General features: G+C 35.9%; 2 protein-coding genes across 5 annotated transcripts; both read right to left on the minus strand.

The window, feature by feature from the left end:
* Positions 1 to 1693: 1693 nt before the first annotated feature.
* LOC145887757 (uncharacterized protein KIAA2013 homolog) lies at positions 1694 to 7616 on the minus strand. Of its 4 annotated transcripts, none has more exons than XM_082978971.1 (13): positions 7358 to 7613; positions 6652 to 6870; positions 6351 to 6536; positions 6095 to 6250; positions 5192 to 5313; positions 4557 to 4770; positions 4401 to 4506; positions 4083 to 4198; positions 3639 to 3868; positions 2720 to 2855; positions 2583 to 2665; positions 2233 to 2384; positions 1694 to 2176 (listed from the first exon to the last, which is right to left on the minus strand). In XM_082978971.1, the coding sequence occupies exons 1-12, from the start codon at positions 7495 to 7497 to the stop codon at positions 2233 to 2235; spliced, it is 1860 nt and encodes a 619-aa protein (XP_082835097.1). In that variant the 5' UTR covers positions 7498 to 7613; the 3' UTR covers positions 1694 to 2176. The 4 variants fall into 4 exon arrangements, 3 of the variants coding, with proteins under 3 accessions (XP_082835097.1, XP_082835098.1, XP_082835099.1); XM_082978972.1 differs by having other exon boundaries at positions 6366 to 6536; positions 7358 to 7608; XR_014399279.1 differs by lacking the exons at positions 1694 to 2176; positions 2233 to 2384; positions 2583 to 2665 and adding an exon at positions 3447 to 3561 and having other exon boundaries at positions 7358 to 7616.
* LOC145887758 (vacuolar fusion protein CCZ1 homolog) lies at positions 7524 to 9176 on the minus strand. The gene has a single exon (XM_082978974.1). It carries the CDS (start codon positions 8939 to 8941, stop codon positions 7658 to 7660), a length of 1284 nt encoding a protein of 427 aa, XP_082835100.1. The 5' UTR covers positions 8942 to 9176; the 3' UTR covers positions 7524 to 7657.
* Between the last annotated feature and the right edge of the window lie 5208 nt (positions 9177 to 14384).

The following is a 14384-nucleotide window of genomic DNA, read 5'->3' on the forward strand; positions in this document are numbered from 1 at the left end:
GCGCAAAACAGTGCCTTCTGCAGCAGTTTCAGCTGGCAGAACAGACATACAAGCAGTTTGTTATTAAACTGTGCACGCTGGGACAAGCTTACCCGAGAGAAGAGCAAATAGTGCACCAAACTAAGTGCAACCGGAGAAAACAAGGGAAAACTCTGTAGCTGAGCAAGAAAGATGAATTCTGTAAGCTGCAGACAGATGGCCACTGTTTCAACCTATAGGGTGTCATCGCCTATAGGGTGTAAGAGTTTCTGTTTTGTCACAGCTGTCGTGTCTTCCTATGGATACAACAAAAGAGGACGGAACAGACACTTGTATGGCAGCTTGCAATTTAAACGCTACTTCAGTAAAGATACAATTTTATAGAATTATTGACAGTCCAACCCACAAGAGTACCAAACGAAACTTTTTTGTCACATTATGTGGAGTCACTTGTGCACCAGTGTGACTTGTTTCCCCATGCTAATTTGCCCCGCAGGCCCCGTGATGGCATTTTTTTTAAATATCCCGTATTTATCATCCATCGCGCGGGCCCCTCGCCACCAAACCACGTTTCTGCTACTTGTTTTAATCGCAACAACTAATTATAGCCACATTGCAACTTGGAGTGACTTACCGCCGTGCGCGTATAACTTTAACAGTCAATTCCCTATACTTATGGTTACACATACGTGTTACCGTTCATTTTGGATCATCAGGTTACAGTTCGCAACGTTAGGTTTGAAATAAACGTCTTCGAACAATCGCATAATCCCGACAAACTTTAAAAGTTCAGAAATGTGACGTTAGTGAAAAAAGTTGCGGAGGTGTTAAAGCCCCTAACAAATAAATCCTAAAAATTAAGTTTCGGAGGTCATTACCTTCATGTACCTGGTGGCAGTTTCTCTTGTTTGCCAAATTATTCGCTGGGACTTACTATTGCACAACAGCAAAAAATTGATTGCACCTGCAGCAGCTGAAACTGCCAGTCCTATGCGGGGTCCAAAACAGTTACAAGACATCTAATTCTAAATGCATTGTGTAGAGGAGGGTTGGTGACTACGCCTTATTGCAAATGGAGTGTACCTACACTTTTTCCTGCTATTTTAGCCAAAACAATGTCTAACTGGGCGGCAAAATGCCCCTGGGAGAGCGGTTAAGGTAGCTATCTAACAAATAAATTGACCAGAATTTGTAGAGAAGGGTGCGCCCAACAGAAAATCACAAATAGATTGTTATTTCTGTGAATTTTTTTTTCACAAAATCCACCTCAAAGCTTTGGCAGGTTTTCAACCACATTTTCAACAGTACCTTCTACAAATTGTCCTCCTGAATATAATAACCAATAGCCTGTGCATCTGTGCTCATTCAAGCAAAACACCGGCACCCATGCATAACCTGTTGCAGTGCTACACACAATTATACTCTGTCACACAGGAAGGGCATTTCCCGACCAAGAAACTCATTTCCATAGAAATACAGATGTGGCCGCAAGCCGCGCTCGACACACATTACCTCTGATATGACCATACGAAATGTTGTAATATTGGAGTGAGATTGAGTTTACAACAGATAAATTCAACCAATACCATTATTTTCAGAATTACAACATTGTGGGGAATTTTCAGTGAAGACCATGGTAAAATGTTAATCGTGCGTCTCATTTATTTGCAAGTGTTGCTGATACTCTAGAAGAAAAACTATAAGGCTTATAGCCAAACAGCAGTTTGTTTATTGCATCAACTTTCCATGTACATAGAAATCTTTCAAACAAAACTTTTAAACATGGTGGCTTCACATAAACAGCAAAACAAAAAATATTGATATCATTTTGTAAAACTTTAAAATAGCAAACAATGTCGTCAACAGCAAAAACATCTGATATTAGATAGAAGTTGATTTCACAGTGGGGCTATCTTGCAGCCAGTGGTTTGTTTAAAAACAGATTTGCCAAAAAATATTTTACAATAGGCAAAAATTTAGAACTGTTCAGCAAAATAACTACATTCGGAATGATTCAAGTGGCTTTACAATACACAAGCCATGTTGTAAAAACTGGTTTGGAAAAACAAATCATACATTGTTCATACAATACCATGAATGTAAATTTTCCTTATCTGCACAGTATGATTACCTTCCACCACTAATTCCTTCTCTTACAGTGATTTTTTGTACATAATGCCTTTAGAAAAGGTTTTCTCTGACAATAACAACAATAGCATTAAAAAAAATACATGCTGTTTTACACAAATATACCTAGGAAGCAAGTCGTCCTCTGTTAGAGTAATAATTTCTGCTCGATTTGGATATAGAAGAAGTATTATATTCTTTAACTATCAGTCGTATTAAATACAAGTGAAACAAAACTATTAAAGACCCGATGCTTATCCACAAAATGGTGGGCAGACCTAAAAATTTAAACAAATTTAATAAATCTTACTTGAAATGAATTGTTTTTTTTAGTGCAAATGATTACTGCTTAAATACAAAAGTAACAAAACATTCATTCAATGAAACAATTATTTAATACAATAATTTATGAACACACAATTATGTTGATTCCGAAGTGGACAAAAGCTAATTGTTTGGTGAAAAATTTTAGTTACCTGAATTTTTATCTTTTATATGCTCAGCATGATCAATAATTGTTTTCAAATGAAGAGAATCCTTCAACTCGTGCAAGTGATGTCTACAATTTTGGGATGTCAGATTAAAAAAACTTGCCATTGCTAGTGAGACCTACCGATCATGAGAAATATACAGAATTGATGTTAAAGGATCCGTGATATACACTGGAAGTTTTTTTGGATCTCTGGTCAACTGAACAATGGGTGACAAACACCCAGCCTCACAAGCATACAATGGCAGCTGGTTATCACCTATCTCAACAATATAATTTTCACAATAAAAAATATAGTTTAATTACATCAAAATGTACAATTTATTATGCATAATAATGAAAACCACAAAAGGTAGTGATGGAAGTCTAAATCCTGACTGGGTTCGCTGAAGATTTCCGATTTATTGCAATATAATTTTTCAACAGTGTTTCTCAACCATTGGGCATTGTTTCTTAGGAGAAAATTTTAAAACACAAATTACAATATAAATCAGGCCCACTAAAAGTTGAGAAACACTATTCCAGACCATTTTAAAAATAATTGGAAATCAAAGTCACAACAGAATGACTGGCCCTATATCTCCATTGCATTGCTTTGTAAAGTAACAAATCATGGAAGTTATTAAATGACAGGGGTGGCCAACTGATCATTAAATGTTAACTTGACAATCCCATCTGATTTTGTGTTGTCTTTACGAAGTATGTAAATAAACATAATCAACAACCTTTTTATGAAAGCTACCTGTACCTTTGTCACAGTTGCTAGAGTTAGCCCATGCAAAATGTACACCAATAGACCACAGGCATGCATTTAATCAAATTATAAATTATTTCCTAATAAATTTGTTACCTGACACGTATGAAATATATACTTGTGCAGTCTTTCACTCTACACAAATTGCTTTGCAAAAATGAGGAGGAATTTCCAAAAACATTCTACCCTTCCCTTTAAACAATCATGTCACCTATCATGTATTTAGGACAAGTTGGTCACCCCTGATATACAGCATAAACATTACATATTTCTACAAATTTTAAATACCTGCCAATGAAACTTGAATTGATGTTTCACCACCATTGTATTGCATGGTTATATCAATCGTATCATTTTTATAGATAATATTGTGGAATGTTATTTGATTGTGCAAAATATCTGGATCAGTGTTAAATTGTAGATCATTATTGGTAAACTGCAAGCCACCAAAACTCAGTACAATTGCCTGAAGGAACCCTTCAGCACCTTCACTTAATAAAACCGAACAACCTTTTTTCCTAAAAACACAGCATCTTTACTTGAGTAAATAAAAGATCTCTTGGTTATTTTGCATTTATGCTAAATAAAGAGTTGAGTGCCAAACTCGGCAATGTCTCTAAAGCAGACGCAAGAGAAATGGACAACATATCTATGTTCAAACTGCAGTTAATATTCTCCACGTTTTTAATACTTTGAAAAAAATTTTTCAAGTATTGCACAAAATGGACTAACCTTAAAGTTATTGACCATAATTTTACAAGATCAACCAACTCTTGGATGTTAGAAACATAAGTCCACAATTTTTTTGCATGAACTGTAGGATGTCCAGTGAAACAGAAGTCTGGAGTCTGCAAAATTATTACTTCTCTTTGGCGTAAGAAACATATAAAAAATTGTTTTTGGTTTTTGGTGGAAGACCATAATTATGAATTTTGCATACAAACCATCGCATTATGAAGTAAAAGAGTTTTGTCAAAAGTGCTGTAAATCAAGTCCCAGTCATTTAAATATCCGCACCCAAAACACACTTAAGATTATTTTTCAGTTTACCTGAAGTCGTTTGCGCAGCTGTTGCCTTTGATCATCACGAATGTCCTCATGATGAAGTTTTGAATCCATTATAGAAAGAATGTAGTACAAAGTAGCATTCACTAACCTAAGTTTGAGTGGATTGTATTCACTGTGATAAAATATAGTAAAAACTACCTTGGTTCAGGAATATTGGGTTCAGGAGATGGTGAAGTTTTTATGCTTAAACCTGTATGCCATATATCATCCCATGCCTGTATATGTTCTTGAAGTAAATTGTACACATTTATTTTAATTAAATCATCCATGTATTTTTTTGTCTTTTTAATTGTTTTTTGTATTTCTGATTGATCATGCAATGGGTCGTCCACTGGATTTGAATGCATTACAACTGTAAAATATACAAACTTAAATACACAATAATGTAATTATACTAAATTTGCCTGGAGCACAAAGAAAGAATAAAACAGAAATAACACATATCAAAACTGTTTTTGCTGTGACAAATATGCACAACACTTGAACCTGTGTGTCGTAAACCTCGGTCAATTCTAGTATTCACATAATTCAAATAAAATTGGCGGTACTAATGATTTGTAATGTTTTTTTCTATAAAAAGCATTGGATAACTTGAATTATTTAATCTGGATGAAAAAAAAGTGTAATTTCATGACAAAATAGTACAGCAACATGCATTTCAAATTAAAACTGGATTTTTAGTTTTGGCTAAAAACAAATGTCGCTAGATAAATTTGCGTGTTTGTTACATTAAACCCCGATTAATCGAGATTTACTGCATTTTGTGATCTTACCATTTATTATGTGAAAAGATTCATGGCCATTTTTCAAATGTATCATCTCAGGAGCATTGGTTGTCCCAATTATCAATATTAGCCATTTGTTATTCGGAATTTTAACTTTTCCCTGATATAATCTTAAAAATTAAAAAACAAATAAAAACATTTTAAATGGTCTAGGAAAGCAACTAAATTATCTTGTGACCATCATTAGTATAATTTCAAACATTGAAATTTGGGTTTTACACAACATTAGTTTTTTACCTGCAAAAAGGCAGATTTAAGACAGCAAATATGCAAAATGAATTTTTGAAGATAGCCTTAAAACTTAATCAGATATTTGCATTCACTTAAAATATCAACAACAAATCCAGAGCTCAAAGCAAAATTAGGAGCAGAAAAGTTATCTTGAATTAGAAGTTTTACAAAAAATTGTGGTTATTTAGAGCAGTGCTTCCCAACCAGTGGGAAATTTCCAAATGTTACAGTTTTCTATTAGATCATGAAATTATTGCATTATCATTACGTAACATTTATGCAACAATGTTTGGTCATATCTCATTGTGGGTCGCACAATAAAACTTGCATTAAAAGTTGGCATGCAAACTGAAAAAGTTTGGGAAGCACTGATTTGGAGGACTCTCCTTTATTAAAACACCTGTTTTAAAGGAAGTTTGTTGGCATAAACTGCAATAAAACTAGTGGTGTTCCCAGTTCCAAATTACCCGGACCGATCCGGGTAATTATCAAATCAAAAACAGTTGCGTCGTAAATACTATCACAGCCATCCAGTAAATTTAGGTGTATTTACCTGGAACTTGTTCAGAACATCACTAGATAATATAAGTTGCCATGTTTTACTGCGTAAGTTATTTTTTATAGTGGGGATTGGTGAAAAACTGAATGGTAAAACTCTACTTGTATTGTTTGGATTGGTGAATACTGCTGGTGATTTGCTTGAAGTTTAAAATTGACATCCAATTAGATTTTCGAAAATGCAACACTTCATCAACATTTGTAGTTCCAGCGTCAAAGAATACATCAACATGTTGCAAAAATAAACTTGGCCTTGATCTACCAAAAAAATGGCTGTGTTCATGTTCAGACTACAAACCATAAGCAAGACATTTAGAAAGTAAACAAAATAATATGATTGTTGCAAGTTGAGATTTACAATGTTTTGAGACACCTGTGGGCTATAAAGGTGTGGTTTACAAAAATACAGTTTCCATGCTGGTCATCAACCGCATAACAAGACAAATGTTCCACTATGCCATGGTGGAAGTTGACAAACAAAGCATCATCTTTGTTTTCATGTGTAGTAACATGCTCTGGCGTAACAATGAAGTTTATAGGAAACCTAAACAAGCTTATGTTTAGCAAAGTAAATAAAAAAAAGCAACTCAAAGTCATGTCTTTTTTTGTATGCGTTAATTTATTATCCTGCATTTGAAAGTTGGGTCTAAAGCACTTACGAAACAAATGGCAGAACATCCTGGCCTATTCTTGCTGCTTCTTGTTGGGATGAATCATAAAACAAGGAAAGCATTGGATTTTTGTTGTCAACAACAAAACCAATTTTTCCATTTCCAACAAATGGAAATCCTTCCTTATGGGCATCCATTGTGGAGGTGTCCGTATTTAACATCATTGCATTAAAATTTTGAAAGAGTTGAGCCTCGTCTTCAATATTTCTGCAAAGCCACAAAAATTTTACAAACAGCACAAGTGCCCTTTCTCTAAAAGGAATTGAACATATTATTACTGGCATTTTCACAAACTAAAATTGTAAAAGGGACAAATATAGTAAGAGTAAATCCCATGACACCATGATTTGGTAAAACTCAACAAGTATATATATATACCTTAAAGAAGAAAAAAATGGGACAATAAATAAAGTACATTTTCCATTTAACATATCCCATAAAATGAGAAAAGATACCTTAAGAATGTATTGACCCCCTTTAAGAAATTTGGTTTTCCAAAAGGCTTCACAAAACTGCACAGTATACTGTTGAAAGCAGTTAAAGTTCGAGTGAATTTTTCGTAAACAAGCAAAACAGACAGTAGGTAACTTAATGTAAATAGCCAAAAAAACAGTTGGATTAAATCCCTAAGAGCCTTTGAGAGTATTTTACATTTTTTTTATTTTTTGACAACTATGTGTTATAAGTTAAATACCTCCTGATACAGGACTCCACACTACATGATCTTCCTCGTAGGTATTGGATAATATGTGGCAACATGTAGAGCAAGGGACACACACCAATCACCAAAAACAAAATTTTTCGCATTGATATATCATTTATTTTGGAAATCATAACTCACAAATAAATCCTAACATGTGCTGCCAATGAACCAAAATTAGCAAATTGAAATTACAGTCAATACCATTATAAAACATCTTAGAAACGTTTTTTAAAAAAGGAATTACATGTTTCACAAATTGTATGTTTAGATGAAATAATAAATGAAACTATGTTAATCTGAGAAAAACATGTTATCAAAATGGGATGATACTCTTTTCACATCATCATTTACATATATTAGATTAGCATTGCGATGATAAATAACAATGTATAACTGTTTACAGTTCATAGATTTAAGTGACAGCCAATGATCAGAATGAACTTTTTCAACAATTTCAATATCACTGTCTATGCATTTAGCCGAAGAACGATGCATGTTATATATTTTATGAAGAATGCTATCTGGAAGTGATAGAACATCATATGTTCCCTCATTAAAATGTCCATGAGTTGATGCAATAAAAAGGCAATTTCTCATGTTAAAAAAAATAACTTTCGCATTTATTTCAGATTTTTTGTTATCGGTTGGAGGCAAAACAGATGAAGAAAAAGATGTGAATAATGGACCAACAAAATTTTCCAATTTTAGAGCAAAGCTATCTAATTCAGTGTCAGTTAAAACTACCAGAATCAGCAAGAAGTTCAAAACTTTGTAGGAACAAACCCTGCAATTCTTCATAGTTTCTGACAAGTACAGTTCTCGCTTTTCCATACTAAAGATACCATTTTGAAGTTGCTTGTGTATGCATTTGGAATTGCTTTTGTTTCTTGTGGAGGGGTTTGTATGCAGATGAGTTTTGAAATAGCTGGTGACTATATTACATGTAGACGGGGTCAAATCTGTTAATACTAACTGGTTGTCATAAAAAAGGGTCGCTGAAACAACTTCTTGAAACATTTCACAAACTCTGCTCGCAAGTGACATAAATTTCAGTGTAGAACTTTTTCGTTGATTCGCATAAGAAAATCCTTCAAACATTGCTTTGTCAAAACCACCACTGGGTTTCAGCTGTTGCAAATATTTCTGGAAGAACAACGTGGACTTAAAACGAAGGACAGTTGCACCTTCACTTTCATTGATTTTTTTAAACTCATTGTTCAAACAGCGAAATGTGTAATAGGATTCTTTCAAAAAAAATTCATATCTGGTAATCAATGCTTTCCCTTTAATTTCACCACATTGATCTCCTTCGTTGTTTACACTCATAACCATCCAAAAATTTGGTTCAGGTTCCCAGAACAACTGTGTGTGGTGACTAGTGTGCACGTATTCACATTGTCCGGACGTTGCAAAAGTTTGTGTGAACTGTACGATCGCCTCACAGAGCCCAACATCATTCACTTTCCGAAAAAGTTTTTGGTCCTCAGGGTAATAGAAAATCAGTTTCTTTTCTTCCTCTCCTTCCTTGGAACCGAATGAACTATTAAAGATGAATAAAGAATTAACCGCACTCATTCCTGTTTGCGTCAACACCTGTAAATTAAAAGCACGGGATATCACCTCAACATCCACCAGAAATCACTACTCTGATTTCGGCGAATGATTATTTGTTTAACGACATATATTTCACGCAACAGTGAACACAACTTCAAAGGGTTTATTAAAAAAAAACATAAGTATACACATCAATTAGAACACCACGGCTTGCCTGGAGCATGTAGATGAACATGGTTTAAGTTTAAATACCAACTCATTTCAAATTTCCCAGCGAAATGAACTAAACCGCAGGTCAGCTGTGACGCCATAGAGCCTATTGCCCGCGTATAGCTTGGCGAAGGTCTCTTGTAGAGGCGAACATTTAAAACCTTTCCGGTCCAAAGGATTTTTTTCAATGTATGCACAAAGCTTGCCTGGAGCATGCAGATGAACGTGTTATAAGTTAAAATAGCAAGAGACCTTGCCGATTCATTTTGTCTGAAATAAACTAAATAATCTAGTTAGCTCCTTTGGGAACCTGCACGAGGAACCTTTATATTAGAATCAAAGTACCCCACCTGCAAATAAGTTGGAAAAGCTCGCTCTAACAAAGATTACCTGTGAACAAGGGGAAGGGAGACAACGGAATCGCAATTTATAACAGCGATTATAAGGCCTTGCCAAAAAATCACCAGGCTTAGATGGACTCCCTGACGAATTCTACATAACGTCTTGGCATGATATTAAACTGGTGTAGAGATGCATGAAGGTTTACGGTTAAACTGGTAAAACTGGTGAAGTACTAATCACCCTGATTCCTAAAACTGGGAAAGATCTTCTGCAGCCCTAAAATTATCGCCCGATAACATTGCTAAACGTGGACTATAAGATCGCCTCAAAAGTCGTCAACGAAACAGTTATAAGAATGAGACATCTAATTCTAAGGAGGTACTTTCTGTGATTCATTTTTTTTACAAAACAAACCTACACTTTTTTTTGCTTTTTTATCCAAAATAATGTCCAACAGGGGTGCAAAATGCCCCTGGGGGAGCGGTTAAAGTAGTTATCTCGAATATAATTTTGACCAGAATTCCTAGACAAGGGTCAGGACTAGCAGAAAATCACAAATTGAGCATACTTTATGTGATTCATTTTTCCACAAAATCCAACTCAATATTTGGGTAGTTTTTCAGCTACATGTTCAACAGCACCCTCTACCAATTTACTGCCTGACTAATAACCCTGGAAACCATAGTAAAATTCCCCCATACTCGCTGAAAATCGCTCTGGCAACAGCCTGTTCATTTGCGCTCATTCATCCAAAACACTGGCACCCATGCATGACCCATTGCATTGTTACGTACAATTAACTCTGTTACGCAGGACAGAGTTCGAGATGGGCATTTCCCATCCAAGAAACTCTTTTCCATAGAAATACAGAGATAAGGCCTGTAGAATTCAAGCCCTTTCTTAATTCCACCTTGCAGTTCTTCAACTGGTATTATAAGGTCGATCGCGTATAATATGCGCTTTAATTCACAATACAACAGTTTCAGAATCGTATGCTAAAGTGATTTTAAAAAGTTTCGGACCACACCTATTTCAAAATAGATTATTGTAAACACTATTGTCATTAACGCAGTAATATTTCATGCAATGGCATGATTGGCAGGATCGCCCCACTGAGCAGGTCCTTGCTTGGCGATCACAGCTATCGTATCGCGATCATTAGGTATGCAGGCTTGGCAGCCCAGGCATTGTAGCCTAGCTGGACCAGCCACTTTTTCCTGACAAGTCGGAGCAAGATTTGAAAAATCAAGCTCCCGGTGAGGTTTGAACTCACGACCCTGGGCTAACCAGGCCCAACGCTCTACCAACTGAGCTACAGGAGCTAAATGGTTTCACGTGGTATATTGTGGCCAAGGTACACTGGTGCGCAAGCGCACAACTTGACAGGAAACAGTGGCTGATCCAGCTAGGCTGCAATGCCTGGTAAAAGAAAATGATAATTCTATGGACGTTATAAATACTTTCCGGGACTAATATTTGTCTAAAAATCGCTCTATAAGTAGAGTACTGCATCAGCTAAACGCTCATATCAAAATAAAATGGTAGACAAGCGCCGTTTTCCAACGAAATGGTTTTGTTCGTCAACAATTGCCACCAGAATAAGGTATACGACGAAATTCTATTGACGTTTCAAACACATACCGGGACCATAGGCGTCGATATTTCAACGTTTTGTAAAATATTAAGGGTGACTTTTCCAGGTTTTAAAAACACGCAAAAAAACATTCCGTCAGTCGTATCGCACTAAACATAGGAAACGACGCAAATTCCGTTTCGTGTCAGTTTCTTTTTTCACCGAACCATGCTGTTATAGCACTAAATTTTAAACATTTCGACTACGAGCACTTACTGAAAGCGGGACATTTTTGTTTCACTCCGTGAAAATTGCAATTTTAGTAATTATGAAGTAACAAACAAATCTATTACGCAACAATGCCGATTCTTACCATTATGTTACAACAATTGTTGCGCTGCGTGATAATCCACGAGACGCTTGTGTTTGTCATGATTGTGACAGTAATATTAAAGGTCTTTTGAAACTAGCTTAAAACATGTATAATGTGTGTGGTTTTTCTAACAAAAATTTTTAATTTAAACGAAATCCAGGGGTGACAATACATGCGTTGTCACCCCTGTTGGTTTGTGAGGGGTGACATGTCACCCCAGTCACCCCTGAATCGACGCCTATGACCGGGACTAATATTTTCCTAAAAGTCGCTCTATAAGGAAAGAGTTTGGCATAAGCTAAACGCTCATACTACCGTATTTTACGGACCATATGGCGCAACTTAAATCCTTTTTTTTCCTCATAAATTGATCGTGCGCCTTATAAGCCGGTGCGCCTAATGTATGGATCAAGTAGTGCTTTATTGCCTACACTCAAAACCAGTACCGATACTATTATAAATAAACCACCGTCTTACACAATAAACTACGGTAAAAGCAACTAGCAACTATGATATTCATACTTTTGTGACTTGCCTACATTTATTACGTAACAAGTTTTTGTTTAATGAGCTTTATACGGTAACCCATACTCCTTAAAATACGTTGCGTTCTATAGCCCGGTGCGCCTTATGTATGAACAAAAAACTAATCAAAGCAATTTATTGACAGTGCGCCTTATAATCGGGTGCGCTTTATGGTCCGTAAAATACGGTAAGTAGTCTCTGCTGTAACAAAACAAACTTTGACAAAGATGACACAGAGACTGTTACGTCATAAGCGCATTAAACTTCCACAGGCATGGGCTTAAAATGAACAAGAGCTGTTAGCAATAAAGTTATATTTTAAATACTTTCCGGGACTTATATTTTTCTAAAAATTGCCGTATGGGTGGAGAACAATATTAGCTAAACTCTTATATCGAAATAAAATAGTAGACGAGCGCCGTTTTCCAACGAAACGAATTGCACAAACGTTTTGAACACTCTTCGCACTAACATATTTTAGAAAAACGCTTTTATTAATGCTTCGAATGTACCAAACACCAAAAACAAAAAATTACGTTTAGCTGAAGAAAAAAGTCACAGCATATGAAATAAACGGCTCTAAATCAATTTGTAAACTCCTAATTCTCTATAGGTCACTTAAAAGTTCTGCAAAAGATATTATAATTTACGAAATTCTCCAATGTAGTTTTACGCTCTGACAAAATACATAATAGATGAGCTTTAGTGTCCGTCTGCTGTTCGTTATGATCAGGACTTTTCGCCGCAGTAAAAACGCACACAACAGACAAAGTTGCTGCCAGGCGCGCCAGTTGCCGTTAATTCCACAGTTTTTTCTTCGCCTAGAGGGAAATTATTTGTCTCTGCTCCTTGGTACTTTATATTCTTCGACAGTTCCTGCTTTGCATAAACGTAAATTTTTTTCCACAAAATGATTTACCGTAGTGTTACACGCGTTTAATTGAAAAACTCCTATCTAAACCAATTCAGTTTCGGCCAATCTTTACCTGCAATAATTTTGTTTTGAACTTTATTCAATAGTGCTAGGGCCCGAAAAGTCACAAGACCCAGCAACGGTAATTAGTACACAAGTGGTAAAACTGACAGGTGCATCGTTGCAGATGACCTTAAAAGCAGGATTTCGTTGATTTAATTGCCATATAGGTCTGGGAAGCTATACTAAGAACGAAAATACCTGTGAAGTAACTGAAACGACAGGACGACGACTAAGGCCTTCAAAGGTTTATTGATGTCTATGTCAAGTTTTGAACACAGCGTCGGTAACTAATGGCGTTCGAGTGTATATCACATAGCAGACACAAAGACTGCTTTCACCTACAAAGTTGCCACTGACCTGCATTGATTTTTACAAGGCAAGGAAATAAAGAACTCTTAAAAATAGAAGCTCGCATCTACCATTAAGGTTGCAGTTGTTAACGGAAAAATCCATTTTGTTGGAAAACGGCGCTTGTCTACCATTTTATTTTGATATGAGCGTTTAGCTGATGATGCACTCTAGGTATAGAGCAATTTTTAGAAAAATATAAGTTCCGGAAAGTGTTTAAAACGTCAACAGAATCACCATCATTTTCTGTGAACTCTCGGATACGCTGTGAAGTATATATTCAGTTATATGAAGAAATGTTTGGTTTGACATAGCATTTAAAATGATTTCCTCTTCGGCCATATCGACGTGTTGGTCATTTGCTTGCCAGATAAGACCAAGTTACTTCAAACCAGAAATAAAGACTCATAATATTAATTGAAATTTGTGACACGTGATGCGGAACGATTTTGAAAGTTTTATTTTTATTTTGCCAGAATTACAATAGTAGATTTGCGTTCCCTACATCATCTATCTCAACATTCTACCGGCCGAAAAGAGGAGAACTTAGTAGGTGCTTGTTACGTCACAAGACGTCCACAACAAAATCATTGTGGTGGTGGGAAATAATTATTTCATCACGGGGAACGTATTGTCCGTAACAGTATCCAAGGGCCAAAACGGCTTCCTACCGCTCCGATAAATAGGGTCAAATATCCGTTTGCTTTTCGACATTATTGTCAGTACGGACCATTGCCGCGTTCCTGGCGGTATATATTTGTATATATACAAAACTTTTTCAAAAATCCAAAAATCGTAAGCCTTTTACGTTGTAGCAAACGCCACTTTGCTACAACGTAAATATGTAAACAATGCACATATTGACGCCACACAAGGCGCGCTCGTCATAATGTGCATTGTTTACATAGGAGAAGGCGCCTTATATTGCAGATATCGAATAGTTTCAAACATAGGAGAATCCACAAATTATGTTACCTCAAAGGTCAGGACAAGGTTTTACATCATAGAAAAATATGTTACTGTGACGTTACAAACCAAAGGTTCGTTTGTCCCTGGTTATCGGAAGACCAAAGGGTATAGCAGCAACGACACTACTCTGTACTTCGATAAGACGGGG

Source organism: Ascidia mentula, chromosome 1, assembly GCF_947561715.1.
Source record: "Ascidia mentula chromosome 1, kaAscMent1.1, whole genome shotgun sequence".
Lineage (NCBI taxonomy): Eukaryota > Metazoa > Chordata > Ascidiacea > Phlebobranchia > Ascidiidae > Ascidia > Ascidia mentula.

Bases quoted from the DNA above. Each gene is read 5' to 3' on its own strand.
- LOC145887757 (XM_082978971.1), bottom strand. From the start codon at position 7,497: ATGATTTCCAAAATAAATGATATATCAATGCGAAAAATTTTGTTTTTG. The intron at 5,314-6,094 runs GTAGAGTTTTAC...TTAATTTTTAAG, and splicing joins CACCAATCCAAACAATACAA to ATTATATCAGGGAAAAGTTA. The intron at 4,507-4,556 runs GTAGTTTTTACT...ACTCAAACTTAG, and splicing joins CCCAATATTCCTGAACCAAG to GTTAGTGAATGCTACTTTGT.
- LOC145887758 (XM_082978974.1), bottom strand. From the start codon at position 8,941: ATGAGTGCGGTTAATTCTTTATTCATCTTTAATAGTTCATTCGGTTCC.